This window comes from Lycium barbarum, chromosome 7 (assembly GCF_019175385.1).
Source record: "Lycium barbarum isolate Lr01 chromosome 7, ASM1917538v2, whole genome shotgun sequence".
NCBI lineage: Eukaryota > Viridiplantae > Streptophyta > Magnoliopsida > Solanales > Solanaceae > Lycium > Lycium barbarum.
The window spans coordinates 118,012,843-118,028,604 of NC_083343.1; the positions used below are offsets into that span (position 1 = coordinate 118,012,843).

The window sequence follows — 15,762 nt, forward strand, 5'->3', positions numbered from 1 at the left end:
TGCTCTGTCAACCTAACTTGTAATGTCCATAATTCTCTACTCCGATGTTGTATCAACAAGAGGTTCGTTGTGTTGGAAACAAGACTCGACGAACTTCATTTTAGGCTTTTGAAACACCTTAAAACTCCTAATGTACTAGGAGATATACCCCTCCAAATTTGACCCAAAGTTCTATCCAAAATTCTATCAACTTTTTCCAAATTTTCGACAAATTTATTTTCTTCGATTTGCTTGGTCCCGGAGTCTCCCATAACTTATTATATGAACTTAAATCATCGTAACCATAAGGTTTGCGCCTATAATATCATATATCCTTGAAGGTAACTCCAGTAATCATACTTAAAACAACCATCACTACTTATAAATTTCAACGTACGAAACTACGGGGTGTAACATTCTCCCCCCTTCAAAAACATTCGTCCTCAAATGTTGAAGTAGAGTTCGTTCAGAGGGAATGTCGATATTCTTACCTGCATTTACTGGTATTTACTTTACTCACTTGCAGTTTTACCTGCTTAATTAAAAACTGCACTTATGTGAATTGCGCTGCTTATCCTTCTTCTTATCATTCAAAAATTCTTGTTCTCTTCGATCTCTGTGTATCCCTCTTACGCTTCACAAATATTCCCAGCCTTTTTCTTAGTCATCAGCTTGTTCCCATCAAACGCAATATCTTTAATCATTTCCTTTGAGTTCTCCTTTTACTCTTAACCTTCACCCGACTCTCTCCTGATAAGTCTTTTCCCATAGTCTAGTGCACTTATCTGTTGTTTTGATTCATTAATCAAGCAGGTCTCTTGATTCCTTAAATATTTGTCTCCTCTATTCATACCCATGAATCTTTTTCTTGCGATTTGATCTCCGTCTACATTCATAACTTCTCCTTGCATTTCCTTAGCTCATCTTGCTTCCTAGCTCTCTATTACTTTTTGATTGCCCCATTGTCGAGTGTCATAATTCCTCCACTACCTTAACTAGTCAATCCTTGTCTTCATCATGAAATACCTATGAAGTTCATCTTGTCATTCATTTCTTACTTCCCTTCTTAATACCATAGCTTGCTCGTATGCTCATGTATGTCTATTCCTCGTATATTCGTCCTGCTTTCCTTATAGCTTTATCTCTAGTCCAAGCCCATTATCTTGTGCTATCAATACCTACCTTTAACGTAGGCTTCATTTTACCCCAGTACAATCGAAAATATAAGGAATATATATATATATATATATATATATATATATATATATATATATAATCCGAATCGATCACTACATATATATATGGGAAGACATTGATGATATACCTGTGACAACATTAGGGAAAGTCTCATGATCCTATTGCTCAGCTAATGTATAATCACGGTTCTGAGGGCCGCTTAAACTAGACACTCTTCCTCTACTTCTACCACGACCTGCTGGTACCTGTGACCCCTGTCCCGGAGGGTGTACCGATAATGACTAACCTATTACTGATCCTGTAGGCCGGGCAGTATTCCTACTACCTCGGGACGGGCACTCACACATAATATGGTCTGACCGGCCGCAACCATAACAAATATCTAAACTTAATCAGCATGGTCCCCAATGTAATCTGCCGCACTAAGTACACTGTGGTGCAGGTGGCCTTACCTGGCCCGAGTCATCCTTATACTGTATACCTGAGAATTTAGAACTCTGGCCCGGTTCGGAATAAATACGGCGATCAAATCTCTTACTTACAAATCGGGAAGGCGCACTAGCTGCTTACTGGCCTAGCTGCCTGGAATACTGCGGCTCCTGTCCTCCTCTAAACTCACTAATAGCTCCTGAAGACCAAGCCCTCTTACTGTCATCTCTATCATAATCGCGCTCACCCTCTTGCGGCTGTCGTTGCTCTTCCAAATTCTGAGCATGGGCCTGAATACGAGAAATGTCCATCCCCTCCTGAAGTAAGGCCGTCAAACATTCCTTAAGCAAATGTGGCCCTAAACCACTTACAAATCAATGTACGCGGTCTCCCATATCTGCTACCATAGTTGGAGCATACCTCGCCAGAAAATTAAAGCGGAGACTATATTCGTGAGCACTCATATTCCCTTGTCTGAGATTAAAAAACTGATCGGCTCTGGCCTGCCGAACATCTGGCGGCAAATAATGTCGGACTAAAGTGTCTACAAACTCTTGCCATACTGGGGGAGGTGCATTAATTCCTCTAGAGGACATCCAGATCGTATACCAATGGACCACAATATCTCGTAATCTATAAGAAGCCAATTCTACTGACTCAGTAACAGAAGCATGCATTAGTCATAACGTTCTCGACATTTCATCTATAAAGATCTGCGGGTCCTCATCCGGTTTCGATCTAAAGAACTTTTGAGGGTCTAAACTAGTAAAATCACGGGCTCTTGCACTGATCGCTCTGTTGGCTTGGCCCGCACCCTGCCGATGGGCCTGAGCGGCAACTATCTGAGTTAACAACTGAATGGCCTCTCTCATCTGCTGGCCCGAAGCATCTGGTGGAGGAACTGGGAGTGCTGGAGCTGGAGTTGGAGCTGAGGCTTTTTTATGCCCCTCTGAAATGGGTGGAGCGTAAGAGGTCCGAGACGGAACCTCATTCTGAGACTCACCCTTCTCTATAGCTGCAGGCGGATCTCGTTTCATTCTCCTTTCTACTACTGACTTGCCCTGCTGGACGGTTGTGGCTTTTCTCTTCATAGGCATTGCTGAAATCATAACGCATAATTAAGAAAAAGGGAATCCTGATAACATGCCTCTATCACACGATCTAAGATGAGAAAATAAGGTCAATCATTCCTAAATGCCTTGCAGCCTCCTGTTTATAAGTGTGGTGCACTGCACACCATAAACAAGGCTCTGCTAGATACGGCTTGCAGACAATCCTAGGACAGAACTGCTCTGATACCAATTTGTCACACCCCATCCTTGGTAAGGCGTGATTGGCACCCGGCACCCAACGGGAACCGAGCGAACCACCTTATAACTTGCATCCTTCTTGTCTCGAATGGTACAAACTACGACTAAGGGATAAATATGAACATAATATCATGCATAAATATATGTGCAATGGGCTACGATGCCAACATAACTACCGACACAACACCCTATGGGAACCGAACAAACCACCTTATAACTTGCATCCTTCTTGTCTCGAATGGTAAAAACTACGGCTAAAGGATAAATATGAACATAATATCATGCATAAATATATGTGCAATGGGCTACGATGCCAACATAACTACCGACACAACATAGCTAAGCTATACACATGAACTGTCTGCAAAGCCTCTATGAACATGACTGAAATATACAAGTCGGGACAGGGCCCCTGACATACCCTTAACGCAATTCACACACACATATATATATATATATATATATATATATATATAGACTTAGGCTCGGCAATGCTCCAGGAAAAAGTGGAGGCACCAAACGTAATTGGTACCTGAAGGCAGCATACGGTGGAAGATCCTTGTCTCGTCTAGTTGCACCTGCGGGCATGAACGCAACGTCAACAAGAAGGGACGTCAGTACGAACAATGTACTGAGTATGTAAGGCATGAATAGTAGCATGATATAAGAATGAAGATAACATAAGATAAAGTGAGCAATTATACCTCGTACACTTCCTGAGATTTCTGTCACGTAAATTAACTTGTCTATAGAAAAAACATTTCATACACATCCATACACAATATACACACCTTTGCATTCACATACATTTACTATACATACTTATGTCATATCCGTACCCGACCCTGTCGGGACTCGGTGTCATCCGTACCCGGCCCTTTCAGGACTCAGTGTTATCCGTGCCCGGACTTTTTGAGACTCGGTGTTATCCGTACCCGGCTCTTTCGGGACTCAGTGTCATCTGTACCCGGCCTTTTGGGACTCAGTGTTATACCCAACTGATCAGTGGGAGTGCAATGCATACATACATATGTATATAAACATAAACAATGTACATCATAATTAGCATTATCATTATCTCTATATCATTCCTTGAAGGATCAACCATCATAATATGAAATCGATAATGTCATGAGAGTATCGAGAACCATGAACTTAGATAGCATTAGAAATAGAATCATTATCGCTATATCTCACCTTAAAAGAACAAGTATTATGAGGTGAGATCAATCACAAAGAATAGTCTCAAAGATCATGAATAAGCTCAATAGTATCGTAAGGATCATGAGATTCATAGACTTCTAGCATTTGAGGAAGCAAGAATATTATGGATGTGGCACAAAGGTTTATAACAAAAGAATCATGTCTTTAGAAAGAAAAGGTTTAGGCTTAACATACCTTTTGGTTTCCTTGGTCACTTAACGTTTATTCTTCCAAGCCCGCAAATCTACACATAAACCATTCATACTATCATTAGGCGCGTTCTCACCCACTTGTCTCAAGCATTTAAATAAAATGCCTTTAGGATCTGTCGAAATTCGAGCAACATCTCCCCTGTTTATATGCCTAGCCTGAAATCATAATCCAGCAACCAACAACAATAACAACAATACCAACATCAACCACAATGTTATCAATACCAATATATTCCATAAAACATCCCACACGATGTTTTCCAAGTTCCACAACTAACCAACTCGTTATACGTCTATTTAACAACTTTATATCCGTAAATAAACTGAAACTAGCATTAATAAGGAGAGATTCATACCTTAATCCCATTAATATTGTGATATCTTCATTTTCCCCCTTGAACTTGAGCCAAAACTCGTCGCTATACGATTTTATAATCACAACTATACGCTGTTCGGACTTAAATCTGGAGATTTCACTTAATTTGCACTAAAATTCTATGGACGAAAGTTGGGGGATTATTCTAGAGAGTTTAGGAGATTTTGAGAGGTATTTGGATGAAAATGAGGGGTAAAACCCCTCTTATAAGGTTCTTACGAAAGCTCGGTACTGTAGCAGTTACTGTAGCGCGCGTTTTTGCTCTGTCAACCTAACTTGTAACGTCCATAATTCTCTACTCCGATGTCGTATCAACGAGCGGTTCGTTGCGTTGGAAACAAGACTCGACGAACTTCATTTTAAGCTTTTGAAACACCTTAAAACTCCTAATGTACTAGGTGATATACCCCTCCAAATTTGACCTAAAGTTCTGTCCAAAATTCTGTCAACTTTTTTCAAAATTTTGACAAATTTATTTTCTTCGATTTGCTTGGTTCCGGAGTCTCCCATAGCTTATTATATGAACTTAAACCCTCTTAACCATAAGGTTGGCGCATATAATTTCATATATCCTTGAAGGTAACTTCAGTAACCGTACTTAAAACGACCATCACTACTTATAAATTTCAACATACGAAACTATGTGGTGTAACAAGTTAAACCCAAGGTTCATATATTTTCAAACCTATTGCATCATGTTGCTTGCCCTATTTTTCAGATAAGTAGTTCTACTTGTTATGGAAAGAAGTTACTTATGTAAGTACTTCCTTCATTCACTTTTACTTGTCATGTTTAGCTTCGCGAGAGTCGACTTGATTAATCTTCGGAGCTAAATTGAAATAAATTAATTTAATATTTTAAATTTTAAATAGAAATACTATAAGTTGCAATCCTTCTCATATTAATATGATGAAAAAATACTTACTAAGATATTGGTCAAAGTTCATATATTGACTTTCGAAAAACGAAACGTGAAAAGAAAAATTTAACGGAGAGAGTACTTTTTAGGTAAACTGATAGTGTGCCAATTATTTTACACGATCTATCTATGTATAAAGTTAAATTAGCTTTATTTTTTGTCTTATCCGTCCAATTATTTCAGCAAATGAGCAGTCCCATTTCTTGCACTCTAACTAGAAATAAATATCTTGATCACCATAATACTCTCAAACACACCACAAAAAAAATGGACATACAAAGAGAGCAAGGAGCCAACTATAAGCCTAAAAAACTCAAGAATTTCATGTCAGTTAAGTCACTTCTTGTTCTCATAAACTGCATCCTCATTTCAGTTGGCCAAATATCAGGTGTATTGCTTGTTAGAACTTACTTCTTGCATGGTGGAAAAAGGAAATGGCTGCAATCTTTTTTGCTAACAGCAGGGTTTCCAATCTTGATTTTGCCAATTTCAATTTCTTATGCAAAAAGAAAAAATATCAATAGTAGAGTTTTTGTCACACCTAAATTAGCAATAGCTAGTGCTATTTTAGGCCTCCTCCTTGGTGTTTGTAGCTACCTCTACACTTTTGGCATGTCTTATCTTCCCGTTTCAATTTCTTCACTCTTGGCTTCAACTTCCCTAGCATTCACCGCGATTTTTGCGTATTTTATCGTGAAGCATAAGTTCACGGATTATTCCATTAACGCGGTGGTGTTGATGATGTTTGGGTCCGTTATATTAGGGTTACACATGAATGGAGATCGTCCGATAGGAGAATCGAATCGAAAATATACTTTAGGGTTTGTGATGACACTTGGTGGTGCTGCTCTGCATGGTTTTTTAAATGCAGGAGTGGAGTATAGTCATCTTAAAGCTGGAGTTGTTGTAACGTCTGATCTTGTCATGCAAATGCAATTTCTTATATCCATGTTCTCCACTTTGTTTTGTGTTGTTGCCATGATTATCAACAAAGATTTTCAGGTAAGATGTGCCACACAACGAAAAAAGAATTATTTCTAAAATTGCATTAGGCATGCATATAGTCATAATAACATATACATCCGTTCCGTTTTAGGATTTAACTTACTCCACGTGTTTCATTTTAGGTATCTCAGTTTGATTGAGAAAATAGAGAATTTTGAATGGTGTATATGGTGTTCAGCTAAAGATGTGTATAATGTTTTCAAAATTTTCTTTGAATCTTGTGGTTTTAAACATGACATGTAGGATATCATATTGGATTTAAAGAGTTACTACTTACTAAATACATAACGTGAGATGCTTCGTAAAACAAGCTAAATCCGAAAGTAAGACACATAGATTGAAATAGATAGAGTATATATAAACTAAAAGTATATATAATTTTTACCATCATCAGTGTAATTTTAATTTGTTATAACATGTTGTCTGCCTTATTTTCCTGGTAACTATCTAATTACACTTATTATGTGAAATTACATGTAGTTATCTTTTAGTTGATCCGATAGTATAAAAATTGTGTTACGCTAATCATGTACAAAAGTTAAACCCTTTATCGTATATGAGAAATTAGTTATTTTGATAAAGAAAACATCATAGTATAATTTAAATTTGAATAGTTAAATGAATTTAAATTCTTAAACGTTGAGTGACGAGTATATAAAATAATAGTAAGTATTATCAATGAAATTGTTTCAAACTTTTTGGAACATATATCCGAAATTAAAGCAGAAAAGGTGCAATAAATAATGGAAGTGTGTTGTAATATAAAAGGAAAAAAAGAAGAGTTACAATGACATGCATGAACTTTCTCTTTATAAGAGTGAACCAAAAAAAAAAAAAAAACTTCTATTTAATTATTTTCAAAGATAATCAAGCAGGGTCAATAATAACGTAGAAAGAGTGCCACAAGTGGAGAATGGAGATTAAATATGTAGAGCAAGGGAAAAAATAGAGTGACAATGACATGAACTTTAATTTTTTTATTTTTATTTTTTAGAGAGTGAAAAAGAAATTTTATTCAATTATTTTCAAAGATAATCAAGGGAGATATCTTTAAACATATGTATTATTCCCTCTGTTTCAATTTGTTTGAACCTATTTCCTTTTTAGTTCGTGCCAAAATGAATGACCTGTTTTCTAATTTGGAAATAAATTCACTTTATAAATGATTTACAGCCACACAAATTTTCAAGGCTTATTTTGAACCACAAGTTTCAAAAGTCTTCTCTCTTTCTTAAATGTCGTGCCAAGCTAAATGGGTTCATATAAATTAAAACGGAGAGAGTATATTACTTGAGCGTCTTACTTTCCTTTTTTGTTTGTTTAAAAAAAATATTTCTTTTTATATTTGGTAACTCTTAAATTTAACATTTTATATGACTTGTTTAGCATCATAAGATTCAAAGGGCACTGATCATATAACATTATATATATATATATATATATATATATATATATATATATATATATATATATATATATATATAAGACCATAAAGTTAAAAAAATCTCTCTTATTTTCTTAAACTTTATACGCTTAAATTGAAACTGACAAATTATTGGTTTGTTAAAAAAAATGCAGGCCATCTCTAGAGAAGCTGAAGAATTTGGATTAGGGCAAAACAAGTACTATATTATATTAGCACTATCAGCAATAGCTCTACAAATGATGACGATTGGAAGTCTTGGGTTGATTTTCTGCTCCACAGCACTATTGTCAGGGATAGTAAATGCACTTCTAGTTCCAGTACAACAAATATTTGCTGTCATGTTCTTGCCTGAAAGCTTCAATTCTGAAAAATGGATGGCTTTAGCTATGTGCCTTTGGGGTTTTGCTTCTTATTTCTATGGTGAATATAAGGTCAGCCTGAAGAAGGTTACAAAAACCAAAGACGATACCCCGCCGGACCAAGTTTGAGTAGCAGTAGTTGTTCAGTTTATATTCAGTAACGTATGCAAAATTTTATGTAAGCAGCATCAACCTACAAATAGTATAATTCGTTTAGTATAGGGGTTTATGGGTTGAGTTTGTGGGTTTGTAAGACACAACTTCCTATTTTAAATTGATGTTTACTTAGTACTATTTTTCAAGCAACATTAGCCTATTGTGTATGTATGTGTATATATATTGTTTTGTATATATGACAAATTTTTCTTTTTGGTGAAATGATCGACGTTAAATGACAGCGCTTGAGTTAAGGTATCTCAACTCCTAATCTACAAAAAAGGTCTTTTGCAAATAATAAGCATACTATCTCATTTATTCTTCTTTCCCTTTATAGTGAATTCACCTGCTTATTGGACTGCAAATGAGTTCTAAGCTCTATCATATAATCTTTTATATATATGATATCCCACCCAGCTTATGCACACCTCGACTAAACTCTATTATATAATTTAAAAGTTTTCATGGATGTATAATTTCTCTTTTAAATTAAGTATTGGATCAATTAAGACTCCTCGTTTAAGGATTACCTAGCAAAATCAATTTTTTTCTACCACCGAGTTCGCCGATTTTAGTAGTATGTTTCACATTTATCCTTCTACTTACTTTAAGACAATATGCTAGTAAACACTAGCTAGTTTTATTCAAGAAGAAATGGTTTCATGCATGTTTATTCTAACTTGTCGTGTTCATCAAATATTTTTGGGAAAAGGGTCAAATATACCCCTGAACTTTGCGAAAATGTTCAAATATATCTTTCGTTTAAAGTTTGACTCATCTGTGCCCCTACCGATCAAGTTTTGGCACATATATAACCCTAAGAACGTTAGTTTGCATTGCTGGAATTTTAAATTTAGTTTTTAACATTTGAAATTTAGTTTTTAACATTTAAAAGAACCCTCCCATTTAACCCATCCCCTCCAATAACCCAACCAGTAAAATAACCCGACCCACTTCCCTTTTAACCCAAGTAATCCATTTACCTTCCCTCTTCCAACACCCACCTCCATGGATTTATCTCCATCTCCCATGGTCAAAACCACCTTCATTGAAAAAAAAAACACCATTAAATACTAAACAAAAATACTCCCAGTTACGATAATCACGAATTTGTTTCTTCTTATCCCAAAGAGCAAAGAATTGCAGAGAAAGGCCAAGAAAGTGGAAGTATTGAAGTCCTAACTTTTTTATTTATAATTTTATAGGTTTGAGAACCAAATGCTTCTTTTTTCTATGTAAATTGATATAAAATATTGAAAAGTTTCAATCTTTCAACTATACAAGTAAGAGAATAATCTTCTATTAGTAGTGGAGGTCCAAAGGTTAAATCGATACTTTAATGAATACCCATTTATTTACAAAGAAAATTTGGTGGTGTTGATGATGAGTGAATATGATGTATTAATGGTCTCTTTTGATAGATGAAGGTGGTTTTTGCCCATGGAAGGGGCGTGCTAGCACTGGTGACTTTGCTGGTGGTGGCTCAAGATTAGGTGGAGGTAGGGTGGAGGAGAAAGATTAAGAAAAAAAAAATGAAAAAGGTATTGAGATTTTGTAGGTCAAATTATTAGAGGGGTTGAGTTAAATGGGAGGATTCTTTTAAATTTTAATGCCATGTGGCAATTTTTGGTGTTCAAAAAAATATTTAATGGAAATTTCAACAGTGCAAACTAACGTTCTTAGGGGTATATATGTGTCAAAAGTTGGACGGCAAAAGTATAGATAAGCTAAACTTTAAATGGAGATATATCTAAACATTTTTACAAAATTCTAGAGTATATTCGGCCTTTTTCCCAATATGTTTTTCTATACTGGTTTAGTTCAAGCAATAAATTATATTCTATGCTCATTTTTTCTCTTGCAAGGACTATTTAGATTGCCTTTGTCTGGCACAATAATCGAAACTAAATCTCCCTTTGAACTGGTCCATAAAGACACATGGGATGCTTATAATACTACAACCTTTTGAAATACTTTTTTAATCATAGTGGGTGACTTTTTAGAGTTACATGGACTCATTTATTGAGCACCTTCAGAGGGATGTCCTGTCAAAGGTTCATTTATATGACTGATACTCGTTTTAAAGTACTTGACAAATCTGTCAGTAATGCTAGTGCTTTAGATGTGGGTTCCAATTTGGAAATAGGACCCGCATTAGTTAAAAGGTTGAAATGGACAAAATGGGACTACGTGCATTGGGAGGGTGGGATTTTATGTACTTTTCCTACTTTCTCAATCATTTGCTGCTTTCTGAATTTCTATTTGTTGTCTTTCTTAATCTCTAAGGTTACAAAGTTATAATCCAACTTTGGCTCTTTGTTTTAATGGAGTCGGGCTAAATCCTACGCGGATAGATCTTCATTTTTTCACCTTTGAATTAGAGTATTTTTCATTTAAAAAAACGTGTGTTCTTTACTTCTATTCCGCATTATCTTTTCTTATAGCAAACTAGGAGAAACGCCAACTGAACCAGGTTCATCTAGTTGGTCCGTAAGCTAAGCAAACTTTTCGCAAAATTTAAGAGAGTGCAAAAATTTGTAACGATCCAATTCACCTCTCTTGCGTCGTGTGGCTCCAAAACAACATCCACGTAGAAAAAGTCCAGTTACTGGTTGAGGAATTGACAGCTTTGAAGTGTATTTACATCATTATAGACTCAAATCTCTTTTGGTAAAGTTACAACATTGTCCACACATCACATATGACCAACAAAATCATCACTTGTTTCAGTATCTTCAGCATCATCTAATTCATCAAGTTCCATACTTCCTTCAGATGAATTTCCTAGAACCTTAGGAACCTGTAAAGCAATTCTTGCCTCCTGTATTACTGCCAATACTTCTTCCATGCTCTGTCTCGGGTTATTTACATCGATGCACTCGTGACGTCCTTCTTCCATGAATTCGACAGGCAAGTTCTTCAAAAACCAAGGATGCTTCTTAATTTCTGGTATAGTTATTCTCTGCAAGAGAAGCAGCAAAACAATGATAAGATTGGACTATTCGGAACACTGAGTGGAATTTCTGATTCTTAGTGGACCTCTTAGTAGGATTCGAACCCAGATGACAGAAAAAAGAACGAACAAATCTTGTAGGATTCCCAAGAAATTCTTCAATTTCTTTTCACTTTCAATCATAAATAATACTTTGCTAGAAAATATGAAAGAGATGTTGGAATTAGCTACGAACTTCATCGCTAAATTGCTCAAAGCTAACAGAATTTTTTTATAATTCGTCGTTAATCTGTCGCTAATAAGACTAGTGACGGGTTTCGCTGTTTAGCTACAAAATTTGTCCGTCGCTACTTACAATTTTTTAGTAGTAGGATTCATACTATCTTTCCTTCAAATACTGATTACCAATAAATTGAACAAAAAGTGGACATGGTTAATGAATTTAATAAATTGAAATCAGCTATTGTATGCATATTTCATGAACAGTATCATTGCCACTAATGAGATAATTTTCAATTTCGACACATTTAAGGTAAGGTTTTGAAAAGCGGAATTCTGCTTTTCTTATTGATTCAAGGGGGCAGACAGAAACAACATCTAGGCATGTCCAAGCATAATGTAATGAAATGAGAACTTGAAATTCCAAGAACTTTGATTATTAATAGGATATACTGAGATGATGAGGTAATAAGTGATTCATCATCATGTCACTCAAAACAGTTCCGAACAATATTTCGCATATAGGATTTATGATGATATATAATGTCTTTTTTTCGGCAGAAGAGTATTGCTATTACCTTTTCAGGGTCTGCCACAAAAATCCTGGATAAGAGATGCTGGCACTCCATGGAAATTTGTACATTTTGCGGAACTGAGTACTGGACGCTAAATATTCTCTGTTACGGAGGATTAACTCAATCAAAATGCTGCAGTAAAGTGGTTTTACGACATTCAAAACGGACCATTGTCTTTAGCCTTTTTGATAACTTAGTTCATGAGTAATTCTTTTCATATACTCACGGATATGGTCTTTAGGAAGTTCTTCGGATCAGTGGGATCTTCAAATGGATAAGCTCCGACCAGCATTACATATAAAGTGACTCCACAAGACCAAACATCTGCAACCTATGGACTCAAGAATTAAAAAGAGGCTAAAGCAATTAAATGATATCAACATAGTGAAATGAGAACATGAAACTACCTTCCCGTCATATTCTTTCTTTGATAAGATCTCGGGTGCAACATAAGCCGGTGTCCCTACAGTGGACTTTGGTTGAGAATGAAAGAGAGATGACTGCAAATAAGTGAAGTCAGTTACACAAGAACAAAACAAAAATCTGAATTTGTAGTTAGAATTAAGGTATGCCAAAAGATTATTGACCTTGGAGTAACCAAAATCACATATTTTTACACGCGGTGCAGTACTTCCATCCAGTAATGTATTTTCCAATTTGAGATCTCTATGACAGATTTGCTGCAGCCAAATAACAATAACATAATAGGTTCAAGAAAAACTCAATCTAGACGAAAGTTAATAACATGATAAATATCAATGTTTTACCATGAAATGGCAGTAGCTAACCCCTGATATCAATTGCTGAAAGAAGAATCTGGCCTGAGAAAAAATAAAATAAATAAGCAAATTAAAAACATAAATTAACAGCTGACTTTGAAGTTTGAATAAAAAGCATGCTGCACTGAGCAGTATAACTGTATATGTACGTACATTACTACGTATACATATAAACACACGCGAACAATGAACTAAAAACATTAGAACTTTTCGAGGCACGTCAATTATTGGTTTCAACATCCAATATGTCAATACTTAGAAGTTTATATAATCGTGTTTCACTCTTCAATTTTATTTGTGCTATGAAAAGCATTTATATTCTGCCTCTATAACTATGTGAAGACCGTAGTACTCTATGGAGTTTCTACGTCAAAAGGGACATCGAAGTTATTAGTCAAAAGTTAATAATCAATATAATCTGTAAACTGTAAATTTTGCTCTAGTCAAGTCTTAGACTGGAAGAATCACACTCTAATTATCGTTCATTACCTCATCCTCATTGAACCTTCCAGCACTGCAAATCCTCTGAAAGAGTTCTCCTCCTGCAGCATACTCCATTACTATTGCTAGATGGGTAGGTGTCAGCAAGACCTGGAAGAGGTGAGTCCATTCATTCAAAAAACCATAAACATATTCAAATGTTTACTAGCTGCTTAACTACATGTTTTACTTCATTTCTCTCAAATTCTTTTAAACCAGACCAATATATTCATTCAAATGTTGCATTTGGTAATTGCAAAATGCAGAGTCCTTCAAAACAGAGGCAGAACTAATTTACTGGTACTCATTATTTACCCTCTAAAAGAATTCATAAAACAAGAGCAACAACTGACATTTACAAGGAATTGGGGCAAAGACACCCACACACGCACACACAAAAGCATGACCATTTCTATATTTGGAAATATCTAACCAAGAACTCCTTATTTTACCCTTAATGAGAAGCTTTTATAATCACACAAATATTATGACACGTATAAAATCATAATTTCAAAAGTCTACTTTTTAATTAAATGTCATACTGAATCAAACTATGTCACATAAATTAAAACTACGGAAGAAAAAACTATAGTACCTTAACGAGCCATTTTCGTAGCAATAGAGTATACATCTAGATTTCCCAGAAGAATTGACGAATATAATTACTTAACAGATAAGGAAAAATAAAATATTACCAAGATTAAGAGGCAGAGTATACCTCTTTGAATCTGATTATATTTGGATGACTTAATGATCTATGATTCATAATTTCCCTTTGTACATGTTCATCAATCTGCAAACCTCAAAAGCAAACATTTTAGCCAAAAACAAAGAAACAAATAAGTAACGAACATCCCCTAATAAACTCATGTCATCAAACCTTTTGGCCTCTTTCAAAGAACTTGACAGCAAAGAGTTCTTTGGTGTTATTATCTCTTACAAGCTTAGCTACTCCAAAATTACCACAACCTAAATCCTTCACAAATTCATAACCCTCCATCGTAAAGAGAGAGACAAAAAAAGTGGTTTCAAGATTCTTCAGAAATCAGAATTCTCAAAGAAGCAAAAAGAAAAATTCCATAACTAGTGAGATTGACTTGCAAGTTTCATAAAAACACAAAAAGAACTTATTTTGGGAAAAGTAGCAGTAACACTGACTGAAAAAAGACAAGAAAGCGTGTTTTAGGTGCAGTTAAAGTTCACTGTCAGCGCGGAAAGTGAGGACTGAGGAAATAGAAGAATGATTAGCCACGTATTAAGAAATAAAAGTAATTCCTCCATCTTAATTTAGTCCCAAACAATTTACTATAAGGACCCGTTTTGGCCATGAGAATCATTTACTTCTTTTTTTTCAGAAATTTTTCTTCAGTTTATTTTTGGAAAATAATTAAAATCATGTTTTTTTTTTTCACTACTTTCACTTTTAGTATATATCAAACAGTCAAATATTTTTTCTACAAATTATAATCAAACACAGTTTCAACTTCAAAAATTCCAAAAAAAAAATCAGTTTATATGGCCAAGCGCCTACTAAATCTTTCTATGTTAAAATTTTAAATTTTAAATATTTAAATTAATTATTAATAAGATGAATTATTATCACACGAATATTTATAATTTTTTAATCACGAATTTTTACATTAATTTGTTTTTTTTTTTGACACTCCACTCTTAATCAGACGCCATCACACAATTGTCACATATGGTAAAAAGAAAAGTTAGATACCAATGCCTAAAGTAGAAATTAAAATAAAATTGAGAGGGACAAGCACGATATACGAGTACGTAGGTACGAAGTACCTGGGCATGGGAATATTACTATGGGACAACACAAATTGACGTGGCACTTTGGTAAGATTGTGAGGAAACAAGCCACTAATTGGTTAGTGGACTCATGTTGATTGGAACTCCTGACAAGATTACGTTCATTGTATTTGGATTTTGGATTTTGGACCTTCGAAGTGAGGCTATTCTGTTGTTCAATTTCACGTATCATTAAATTTTATTTATTATAATAATACAACAACATTAACAACATATCCGGTAGGTTCCCACGAGATGGGTTTGGGTAACATAAGTCTGTCAAGTGGGTCGGGCCAGCCCGAATCCGTTCCGATAAACCCGGCCCACCACCGGCCCTGCCCTGACCCACTAAGAGGTGTAAGGGACTGGGTTAGGTGGGATT

The 15,762-nt window shown here is 35.3% G+C and overlaps 2 protein-coding genes across 3 annotated transcripts; one reads left to right on the plus strand and one right to left on the minus strand.

The window, feature by feature from the left end:
• The first annotated feature begins 5,820 nt into the window (after window positions 1-5,820).
• LOC132603969 (purine permease 1-like) lies at window positions 5,821-8,738 on the plus strand. Its single transcript, XM_060317270.1, has 2 exons — window positions 5,821-6,627; window positions 8,209-8,738. Exons 1-2 carry the CDS (start codon window positions 5,893-5,895, stop codon window positions 8,542-8,544), a joined length of 1,071 nt encoding a protein of 356 aa, XP_060173253.1. The 5' UTR covers window positions 5,821-5,892; the 3' UTR covers window positions 8,545-8,738.
• A 2,424-nt stretch (window positions 8,739-11,162) lies between these two features.
• Window positions 11,163-14,786, minus strand: LOC132603971 (serine/threonine-protein kinase SAPK2-like). Of its 2 annotated transcripts, XM_060317272.1 has the most exons (9): window positions 14,458-14,775; window positions 14,296-14,370; window positions 13,587-13,688; window positions 13,086-13,139; window positions 12,906-12,998; window positions 12,726-12,818; window positions 12,545-12,649; window positions 12,322-12,420; window positions 11,163-11,533 (listed from the first exon to the last, which is right to left on the minus strand). In XM_060317272.1, the coding sequence occupies exons 1-9, from the start codon at window positions 14,575-14,577 to the stop codon at window positions 11,267-11,269; spliced, it is 1,008 nt and encodes a 335-aa protein (XP_060173255.1). In that variant the 5' UTR covers window positions 14,578-14,775; the 3' UTR covers window positions 11,163-11,266. The 2 variants fall into 2 exon arrangements, with proteins under 2 accessions (XP_060173255.1, XP_060173254.1); XM_060317271.1 differs by having other exon boundaries at window positions 12,726-12,998; window positions 14,458-14,786.
• Window positions 14,787-15,762: the final 976 nt, after the last annotated feature.

What these genes read in the sequence shown, in the direction of transcription:
- LOC132603969 (XM_060317270.1), top strand. Translation starts at nt 5,893, where the DNA reads ATGGACATACAAAGAGAGCAAGGAGCCAACTATAAGCCTAAAAAACTC. An exon ending in TTATCAACAAAGATTTTCAG is followed by an intron (nt 6,628 to 8,208) that starts GTAAGATGTGCC and finishes AAAAAAATGCAG; the next exon opens with GCCATCTCTAGAGAAGCTGA.
- LOC132603971 (XM_060317271.1), bottom strand. Translation starts at nt 14,577, where the DNA reads ATGGAGGGTTATGAATTTGTGAAGGATTTAGGTTGTGGTAATTTTGGA. An exon ending in TCTTTGAAAGAGGCCAAAAG is followed by an intron (nt 14,371 to 14,457) that starts GTTTGATGACAT and finishes TGAGGTTTGCAG; the next exon opens with ATTGATGAACATGTACAAAG. An exon ending in ATATAATCAGATTCAAAGAG is followed by an intron (nt 13,689 to 14,295) that starts GTATACTCTGCC and finishes CACCTCTTCCAG; the next exon opens with GTCTTGCTGACACCTACCCA.